Source organism: Protomyctophum parallelum (genome assembly GCF_964188405.1).
Source record: "Protomyctophum parallelum genome assembly, chromosome: 21".
In the NCBI taxonomy this organism is placed as follows: Eukaryota; Metazoa; Chordata; class Actinopteri; order Myctophiformes; family Myctophidae; genus Protomyctophum; species Protomyctophum parallelum.
The window spans coordinates 15,298,801-15,309,754 of NC_139713.1; the positions used below are offsets into that span (position 1 = coordinate 15,298,801).

A 10,954-nucleotide genomic window follows, 5' to 3' on the forward strand; every position below is an offset into this window, starting at 1 on the left:
ACTGGCCTGGGCAGACTCTGATAATGTGCCAAACAGTAAGAATATTAGCTTCTGGTATGAATGAAATTGTCTCCTGTCTTGTCTCAAGACCAGACCAGTCCCCTACGGGATTACAAGACAACACCAAACAACATAAACTGCACAGAGTTACATGAATCAGTTTTACAAAACACAGACTGACAGATAATGACAGATGAAAGTATTGCTATGACTTAATAATAATAAGTCATAGTAAATTTTTTTTGGCAGGTCATTTTATTTAGTCTCATTTAGTCACAATGAGATGTTCAATACTAATAGTGTGTGTGTGTGTGTGTGTGTGTGTGTGTGTGTGTGTTGTGTGCAGGAGCAACGTAGGATCTTGGACCAGGGAATTACTGGTCCTGAGGGACACGTGCTGAGCCGTCCTGAAGAGGTAGGACGGTAGTTTTCCTTCGATGGTTGTCCTGTTTTGTTTGTAGCATTATTTCTAACAAACAACTAACAGAATATGACCCAGACCTTCATTGCATGTCATCTAGCCCCTCGACAAGCTCTCTGCTCTCCTGTCACAATAAAGTAGTATCTTTAATGGGTTGAACATCATTCTTTAGGGGTTAAAAAAAAACATTGCAGAGGTCACAAGTTTGTGTATCATAAAAAAAGTCATAAGTCCATTGTTAGGTACAGTATGCCCATGTGATGACCACGGATATGGAAAAAAAAAATCATTTTACTACGCTTTTAAGCCTTTGAACCCATTAGCGCGTATAATTTATTTTGCGGCTCCGCTTATTTTATTTTCAAATAAAGTGTATGCACGCAAAATACCCTTAAATTATAAATACCCATTATTTATAATTTATCATGCAGAAAATATGGTTTGATCTTTTATCCTTAAACATCACTGATGACATGAAGATTACGACGGCATCAAGGCCTGCCGAAATACGGACTGAAACTAGACTAACACTAAAACATTCCAGGTGACTAAAATGTGACTAAAACTAGACTTAACACTAAAACATTCCAGGTGACTAAAATGTGACTAAAACTAGACTTAACACTAAAACATTCCAGGTGACTAAAATGTGACTAAAACTAGACTTAACACTAAAACATTCCAGGTGACTAAAATGTGACTGAAACTAAATGAAAGCTATTCTCCAGGTGGAAGCGGAGGCGGTCAACCGGACCGTGACGGTAGCCAATCAGACCAACTGCCCTCTCTACATTACCAAGGTGATGAGCAAGACTGCCGCCGATGTCATTGCTCTGGCCAGGAAGAAGGGTGAGAGAGAGAGAGAGAGAGAGAGAGAGAGAGAGGCATCTCAAAACATGAAAATCAAATCACTTCAGGAGACAACGTTCTTTATTTTTTGCTCCACTGACAATGGTTGTGAGGTAGCACTCGTCCATAGCCTTCTACAGCTTCAGTATAAGGCTATAGGACTTCTCAAATCGAAATCAGACCAGCCTCTCCTCTCCTCTAGCGTAAATAAAAATAACGTTTTTGCTTCTCACCAAAACAAAGGCGGGTTGTGTCATTAGAAAGCCTAATTTCCTTAGTGGACCCACTCTGAGCCCCCACCACATGTATAAACGGTACTTTTTGGCCAGAAAGGGATTTTTTTTCACCGGAGGAAAAATATTCTCTATGAGGCAGTTCTCTGGGCAATATCGGTAGAGGGCGCATTCGAGTAACTAAAAGTATTTTTTTCCGGTGGAAAATAAATCCCCTTTTGGCCAAAAAGTACCGTTTATACGTGTGGTGAGGGGGGGCTCAGAGTGCATCCACTAAGGAAAGTAGGCTTTCTAATGACACAACCCGCCTTTGTTTTATTTACGCTAAAGAGGAGAGGCTGGTCTGATTTCGATTTGAGATTCAAAACCGAAAGTCCCATAGCCTTATACTGCAGTAGAAGGCTATGGACCAGAGCTAGTTGTGAGGATGCATTTGTGATGATTTTAGTAGAGTGAGATCATCTTACGTCCCACACCAGCAGTGCTACTAACAGATTTGTTGCAAAAAGGTCATTTTGGTAATAAAATCTCCCTTGTTGTTGTTGTTCCAAACCACCATGCGAATAAAAATAAATCTCCCATTCATTAAGGCACACATGCCCATAACTTAGAGATTACAGTGCCGAGTGGTTTTAATTCTAAATGGTGTTGGACTTTTCAGGCACTGTGGTCTACGGGGAGCCAATCACTGCGAGCCTGGGAACGGACGGCTCTCACTATTGGAGTAAGAACTGGGCTAAAGCTGCTGCCTTCGTTACAAGCCCTCCTCTGAGCCCTGATCCAACCACGCCCGACTATCTCAGCTCTCTCCTCTCCTGGTAAAAAGGATATACGTTTCGTTTATTTATCTTTCTCCCAATTTAGTTGTTATATATGCCAATTCCCTACTCCGTGTGTAGTTTCTGTTGTCTCTTCTAACTCCTACAGTTGTTCTTAGGTCTCACTCACACCTAAGACACACTTGTGTCCTGTGTGTTCTGCGTGTCATGGCCGCCCTTAATGCATTTCCAATGGGAGTCACATGGTTGGAAGACACAACCTTGGGGCAGCGGTGGCCAAACGGTTTGCGGAGCGGTCTTGATATCGGAAGGTCACTATAGTTCGTATCCCCGGACCGGCACGTTAAAATGACCACCGCTGAAGTGCCCTTGGACAATTAAGGCATTGAACCCCTACCATGAAATGTTCTATGAGCAGGGCCTGGCTGTATAAACAAGTTCTTGAGCTTAGTCCAGTTACCCTGGGTAAACATAGTACCTTTCCTTTCCTTTCCTTTGCATGGCTGTCTTCTGATGATGATGATGATGATTATGACAAATAATACCTTTCTTGCAGAGTACTTTGTGAGTTTCAAGGCAGATGTGGCAACTTACAGAAGGAAAAGGACAAAACTGCCATTGGTGTTCTATTGGTCACAGTGATGTCTAAGGAGATTTTCACCTATGCATTTTTAAACAGTGGGCTAAGCTGCTCAAGCGCAGGCTGCAGAAAGCCCAGGGCTAGCTTAACCTCGTCTGACACTCAAGTGTATTAACTATTAACCCACATCATAGAGTAATAAGCCCTCTGTTAAGGATTCACGTTTGAAAATCTGAGCCAAGGGTTAAAGATGGAGTGCTGTGATTTTCCTCCCCCCTAAAACATAATCATCAGGTACTATGATTATACTAGGAGGAAGATTTCTTTCAAAAAAGTTTACAGAAAGTGTTACAATTGTGTTTTTATGTGGCCACAACCACCAGTTCATTAAGTATACCTGGTTTTCACCTTAGCACCCCACCCACCTGAACTTAAGCCTCGCCCACAGCTGTTGTTGATGATAATGTGGGAGGGGTTGGGGTTATGATGTCACTAAAATGGTGTTATTTCGATTGGGCCTTTTGACTCTTTAGCTTTCAGCTTTCAGGAAGAAACCAAAAATACACAGGGAAGACATTATTTGAATATTATAACCACACCTATTAGAGTACCGTTAACTCCATAGACAGAAAAAGTAAAAACAACACAGCACTTTAACCTTCTGAACACTCAAACTCGAGAATTCGGACCTCTTTGATGGCTTGTTTTCGAAGAGTGCTCTTAACCCTCGTGTTTTGGGGTTAGCCTTGAAAAGACAGGAATAACCCTTCTGTGGAAGGTGATTTTAGGAATCCCCTAGGGCTAAGGTTTGGTGGTATCCCCCTTTCGAAGCTTTTGATTGATTGATGTCAACTCTAAAAGCCAATAGAGCGTCACAGTCCCGCCCCCTACCAGGGCCCAGGAAATGATCCTCCGTTCATTTTCCTCATAAAACATTTCAAAAAGTATTTATTTAAAGACGTTTACGCCGTGGACAAAGCCAACTCTTGTTGTGACAAATCATGTTGTGACAAATCAAATCATCATCAATTTTTTTGGGCCGAACAAATAATCATTTGTAATTATTTGTAACCGTCTTTAAATAAATACCTTTTGAAATGTCTATGGGAAAAATGCATTGGGAATCATTTCCTGGGCCTGGCGTCGTCATTAAAAGGGGGCGGGACTGCGACGCTCTATATATATAATAAATTTGCAATGAAAACCTTGATGAATTGATCGTCTTTACGTTCCGCTCACTTCTCTGCCAGCGGTGACCTTCAGGTGACCGGCAGCGCCCACTGCACCTTCACCACCGCCCAGCGCGCCGTGGGCAAGGACGACTTCAGTCTGATCCCGGAAGGGGTCAACGGCACGGAGGAGAGGATGTCCCTCGTCTGGGACAAGTGTGTGGTGCGTGCGTTTGAAGCTTGATTGACCCTTTTTTTTTTTTTTTTATATATTTTTGATCCCACGATTTTGTAACCCATTTTTCACCCCTGTGTCAATCATCTAATGTGATCCTGGGCACTACACACCCTCCGCCAACCTGGGGAGAGCAACGGACTTGAACTCATGCTTCCTTCATGCCTGAGTGTCCAAGTTGCTCCTTTACACCTAACAGGGGGGAGTTTCCCTGGTTGGACGTAGCGCGTGGAAGAAACACGTTATTCCAAACAGTTCCTTTCCCCTCCATCAGGTGCCCCGGCTGGCCAGGGGGAGGCAGTTTAGAGACCAGGATTACCCATTTTTTACCTGGGAACGATTCTGCAAATGTCTTCTAAATCCTGACTGTTCTTTTCAATAGCGGAAGCATTATATAATGCAACACCAAAAGGGGTTCCCGCCCCAAAATGGGTTAACCACTTTTAACTCTGTTGACCTGATGATGTCATTGTAGGCAAAAAAAGAAAGAAAGAAAAAAGGTCCTTTCAGACGTGTGGAAACGTCATAACTAATCCAACCGACGGGTTGCGAGGACGTGTACAAACGTCCTAGCATTTTCATTGATATCAAACGATAGAGAAATAATATGTGCATGCGCGTTGCCGTTCACTTCCCTGTGTATACGGCTCAGAAAGAATGCCTCGTATCTCCTAATCTGGGGAGCTCTCCGTGGTTTTGACCAGATGCCTGGATATACCAAGCTCTTCAGTTCTGACTTCAACATGCCTCTCGTTCCAAATATGAACACGAGGGATTATTCAGCAACTTTATCATACTTTATAATAAAGCGAGGTAAGCGAGCAAAAATATTTCTCCCGGTTTTTGTTATTTAGAAAGAAACCCCGGCGCTGATTGTGTTTTAACGCACACGTTGTCGCCTGGATCAACGACAGGTCTGCTACAGGTCTGCTCAAGCGGAGGCGCGACAACAGAACGAGAAAATTAACTTTAAGGCGTGTTAAATCACTGCCCGTTTTGAAAGGACCTAAAGACAATTTATGATGATAGCCGATCTACGCCCAGCTCACTTGTGGATTGGCTATTTTTTTTAAATAATTTTGAATTGTGATTGAAATCCTAAGTGTTTAATTTGACTGAGCAGTCAGCGCTGCACAAACCTAGGGCATTATGTGACATAGTAATATGAAAGTCACAGCATCCTGTGTGGGTCTAGCAAAAGCCAGCAGCCTTGTTAAAGTGCCGACTAAAGGCCAGACCGCATCAATGCGACTAGTCGCAACTCCTTGCAAAACTGTTTTAAGGCCATACAGCACCAATGCAACTCCTTGCAACTGCCATTGGAGATAAATGGTTGCAAGCAGTTGCAAGTAGTTGCATGTTGCAAGGAGTTGCATTGAGGTGGCCTTTAGTCTCTGAACCCCTGCTAGCTCGATTATACGTTTCCTTTGAAAAGAGCATGATGAATTAATTAGCTTAACTGGTGCGATGCGATTATGCAGATTCATACTAACTCAACTACATCGCCCAACATTCTCCCTTATACACGGTTTCATCTTTGGTGCATTGCAGGTGACGGGTAAAATGGACGAGAACCAGTTTGTGGCAGTGACCAGCACCAACGCAGCCAAGATATTCAACCTGTATCCCCGTAAAGGTCGCATCGCCGTGGGGTCTGATGCTGACCTTGTGTTATGGGATCCAGACGTCACTAAGATCATCTCCGCTAAGACCCACAACTCGGTATGCTTGTGAAATATACGGTCTTAGCTACTATATGAAGTTGGAGTTCTGACGGGCATTGGACTGGACACATTCGCAAAGCGACACATTGCCTGACAGTGTGGGCAAACGCGTTGGCTGACCTGACAGGTAGCAGTGTTGTTTTTGGCAGCCGATTTCTATTTTAGTTTCCGTCATAGTTTCTTGTCTCTTGAATAGTTTTCACTTAGTTTTAGTCACCCGGAATGTTTTAGTGTTAGTCTAGTTTTAGTCGACTAAATATCATAATATTTTAGTCGACTAAATCTACAGTTGATTCAGTCGACTAAGATGGATTTTGACGGGCTTTCATGCCATCAAAACTTTACACTTGCAACAGCATTGCACAGCATGCAACCAGGTATAAAATTACTTATACTGGATCTCTTGTCGACTAGTCCCTTCTAGGGCATTCACTTTTAGTCATTTTTACTAGTTGACTAGTTGCCTAGTTTACTAGTCGACTAGTTGTTTAAAAGATATATATATAATTTTTTACATTTAAAAACGGTGTACATTGGTGACTATAACTATAATCAACCTGATCTTGAGGCCTACAAAATCGGGGGGGGGGGGGGGGGGGGGGGGGGTCGACTAGTGGATTTACTAGTCGACTAGTATACTAGTTTACTAGTCGACTAGTTGCTTAATGCCCTAGTCCCTTCCTAACATTTTAGTCTAGTTTTTATTTGTTGACGAAATTGTCAGTATATTTAGTCATCGTAGCTTAGTTTTCATTTAGTTTCCATTTAGTTTTCATCAGTTTTAGTCGACGAAATCAATACCGACAGGACGACACTCGGTGGCGTGCTATGAGCTTGTAGATCTGCTATTTTTCAATAGCTAAAGCATAACATGATGCTAACACCAAAATGGGTTCCCGTTCAGAATGGGCTAGTCTCAAGAGGCTATAGTCAGACCATGTAACAAATGTCTTGCCATGTTATGTTACAGATTCCACTAATGATTAAATCAGCTACATGTCTGAAATCAGTGCAATTGGCCTATAGTATAGACTACTGTTTGTTGTATCAGAGGACCTTGTATTTATGGCCCTTTGACTGCTGAGCATGCCTAATACTAGTAATAGGTTTAAAACTACACCAGTGGGTCGTTGACATGGCGGTGACTCAGAGGAGTGATGTCATCCATAAAATCTGCCAAAGAACTGGAACACATAGGTTGTGATTGTTAGCAGGCAAATGCATTCAGAGAGAGGTGTGTGTGTGTGTGTGTGTGTGTGTGTGTGTGTGTGTGTGTGTGTGTGTGTGTGTGTGTGTGTGTGTGTGTGTGTGCGCAGAAAGGGAAAGACTATTAGTTTGCATGTCATTAGTAACTAATTGCTAACAGATGCCATCTTCTTTGGTTTCCCTCATTTTGCTTGGTCAGGAAATGATGAACTAATGTTCATGGAGAAAATTGTTCATTTGGCGTGTGGGTGTGTGTGTGTGTGTGGCCACCTCCTAAAAGCTACTGTGGCTGAGGTCATAGCAATCTGGTTAGCTCTTAAAAAAACAGCATTATGTCACTGGTAGGCTGGCCATCATCATCATCACGCACGCACAGGTCGCACACACACACACACACACACACACACACACACACACACACACACACACACACACACACACACACACACACACACACACACACACACAGAGATGCCATACCTTTTTATCATTACATAGATTATCCACCGTTTTCAAAGTTGATTTAGATGTAAATCTATTGTAACAATAAACTTGATTAATAACTGCATTCTTCACATGTTAGTCCTTCACATAGTTTTATTGTCTAGTCTAGTTTAGTCTCATAAGAACAAACAAAGAGGTAGCAAAAGGACCCTTACGTTTTCATTTGGTTTCATTTTACGCTCTCAAGAGTTAGATTATTGTTAAACACCTGCATCACTTCATTTACAAGAAGTCTACACAATTAGAGAATGTAAAACAATTGTTATTTTGATCACGGTGTGCCTTGTTATCTCTTGGTACCAACATCAACAACCGCATGGAATCGTGGACAAAATCTTATCCGGTAAACAAAATATTCAAAGTTCAAGGCTCAAACAAATAAACGGAGCTAAACTCACTCGTCACATTGTCTTTCTACCCCCAACAGACTGTGGAATACAACATCTTTGAAGGCACTGAGGTCCGTGGCGGTCCCCTGGTGGTGATCAGCCAGGGGAAGATTGTGCTGGAGGAGGGGAACCTCCACACTACTGAGGGATCGGGACGCTTCGTGGCCCGCAAACCCTTCCCCGACTATGTTTACAAGAGGATAAAGGCCCGCAGCAGGGTATGTATGAAGCCTGATTTATGTTTCTGTCTGCGACATGCCTAAAAGTTTGCCCCGATCTACAAGATCTAACAACACAACGTCGCGATGCAGCAGCAGCTGCTTGTGAAAAAGACAAATGGCCTGGAAACCGTCAGAGTAAACTTTAGCTCTCTTATTAATTGCGGCAGTTACAGAACATCTATTTTTATTTTTTACAATGCTTAACCATTGCTTTCGATTATTTCTTTCGTGACAGTTTCCAGGCATTAATCCATTCTGGACGGGAACCCCTTTTGGTGCATTATGTTATACTTTAGCTATTGAAAAATAGCAGATCTACAAGCTCGTAGCGCGGCACTCTGTGCCGCGCTACGAGCTTGTACATCTGCTATTTTTGAAAAATCATGAAAATGTGTCGCAAATCTTTGAATATATATATTCTTTCAGAGTTTTTAACTCATAACTTTGCTTCTGGGGGGTTCCTGGAACAACATATTTTCAGATGGAGGTCGGCGGCCAATCACATATAATTTCCTTGACATGAAATATTGAGCACCACTGATGGTATGAGGTATTATAAAAACATGAGGTATTTCAGGAAACCGTCAGGTTTTGGAAGACTTGTTTTTTTTGGGGGTTTTTTGGGTTTTTCAATGCATGCATTATGAGCGAGCGGTCGGTTTGTGACTCCTCCTGTCACGCGTCGTTATTGCGAACGCAATGAGCACTAACTATGAGACCCTGCAGATCATGTCTGTGTGTGTCTGTCTGTCCCGCTGTGACACCACCCGCCCGCCACCAGAGGGCGCAGCTGTAGCACATACACACACCAGAGCTACCAACCTGCACACATTTTGTGTACCAACCACGCAATTCTAGGTGTCTATACGCCTAGAATTGCGTGGTTGGTACACAAAATGTGTGCAGGTTGGTAGCTCTGACACACACACACACACACACACACACACAACCACACACACACACACACACAGTAGGAAAAAAAAAAGTACGTAATTTATTCTAATTGTTGTTATTGCAATTTACGAGCTGCGTTCGCTTCCCACGTTTGCGCGTCTTACTTGTGTGTCTTTATCTCCTGCAGCTGGCTGAGCTGAGGGGGGTCCCCAGGGGGCTGTACGACGGGCCGGTCTGCGAGGTGTCGCTCACTCCTAAAACCATGACTCCCGCCTCCTCCGCCAAGACCTCGCCCGCCAAGCAGCCGGCGTCGAGCGGCGCCCAGCCCCCCCGAAACCTGCATGCGTCTGGTTTCAGCCTGTCCGGTCAGTGGAGAGCGGAGACCGTGTGTTGTTTTCTTTGGCAGCACATTTTGGTTTTAGTCATTTTAGTCAGTGGAAAAAGGTAGTCCCCATTCACTTTCCCCCATAGACGTTAGCTAAAGTATTTATTTAAAGACATTTAAAGCCTCGGACAAAGCCAACAGCCGAGTTGACAAATCATGACAATAAACAATTTTATTTTGAGAAAGAAGAAGAAAAAGAAAGTGCAGGGTTTTCTTCTTTCTAATTATTTGTTCGGGCTGCAATCTTTTTGTTTATTGTCATGATTTGTCAACTCGGCTTAAATGCTTAAATGTATGACTGCGACGCTGTATTCTCCATATGCAGACCGCGGCCATCTTACCATATAAGTTAATGGCAAGGTGCTACCTAGGTGCAACTTCCATTGGCAGCCCGTTCATCCAAACAGAAAAGTCCTATCTGTATTAAACAACGTCAAACTCACCAACATTGCAGCTGTACGGAAAGCTTAAATTATTCTCTTTCTATCCTCAAAGTGTTCTTAAAAATCCACTGTACACATGTATACATGTTATGAGCTACTTTGTGTCAAGTGATTGTCAAGTGCTGGAGTTTGGAAGTGCTCGTTAGATATCACTCAACTGCCCTGCGTACCACCTGTTTTGAATTTGCACATAATGCAGGAGGCAGCAGGACGTTGCTTTGCTAAAAATGAGTGCTTCCAAACTCTGATGGAAACATGGCCGCGGTCTGCAAATTATAATTGCAATTATAAATATACATGACATACAGTAACAATCACCTAATGTAATGTAGTGTAAGATGTTAAAGTTCTTATTTTCACCCCTCCTCAGGTGCTCAGGCCGATGACAACATGCCACGCCGGAACACCCAGCGCATAGCGGCCCCACCTGGTGGTAGGGCCAATATCACCCTGGGTTAAGAGCACTCTCCCCAGAGGGCGAACTCGGGGAGGGGCAAGCGAGGGCTTTGGGGGCAGGGAGTGGGGGGTGGGGGTGTGGGTGTGGGTGTGGGTGTAATGCATCAGGAACTGAGAAGCCCAAGTAAAGAACACGCCTACATTGGGAACCAACAACCTTCACGTCGCCTCACACCCCTCAGCCTCAATCGCTCACCCCCTTCTTCGCTCCCTCCACCCTTCCCTCATCCATAACACCCTGTTCTAGAGAAGACACCTAGAAAAGTTCTGCCTCATATGAAGAAGGAAAAAAAAAGGAAACAAATGGCAACACTCCTTATTTGAGCACTTTTGACTGTATTATTTAGTGTTTTATACTGTAATTTTATTTTTTACATGCCGTGTATCTTTTTAGTTTTATGTCACTGTGGTAACACAGGGGTCATACAGGAAGTCTTGTTCTTATTTTCATCCATTCTTTTGTGTT

The 10,954-nt window shown here is 43.2% G+C and overlaps 1 protein-coding gene across 1 annotated transcript in view; it reads left to right on the forward strand.

Moving 5' to 3' along the window:
* The window catches only part of dpysl2b (dihydropyrimidinase like 2b), a 35,538-nt gene extending 25,001 nt beyond the window's left edge, over window positions 1–10,537 (forward strand). The window contains exons 7-14 of the mRNA XM_083793517.1: window positions 347–415; window positions 1,150–1,270; window positions 2,165–2,321; window positions 4,113–4,254; window positions 5,818–5,988; window positions 8,128–8,307; window positions 9,392–9,569; window positions 10,403–10,537. Coding sequence (XP_083649643.1) covers window positions 347–415; window positions 1,150–1,270; window positions 2,165–2,321; window positions 4,113–4,254; window positions 5,818–5,988; window positions 8,128–8,307; window positions 9,392–9,569; window positions 10,403–10,491 — 1,107 coding nt within the window. The 3' untranslated portion in view covers window positions 10,492–10,537. The remainder of the gene's footprint in view (window positions 1–346; window positions 416–1,149; window positions 1,271–2,164; window positions 2,322–4,112; window positions 4,255–5,817; window positions 5,989–8,127; window positions 8,308–9,391; window positions 9,570–10,402) is intronic.
* The last annotated feature ends 417 nt before the right edge of the window (window positions 10,538–10,954 follow it).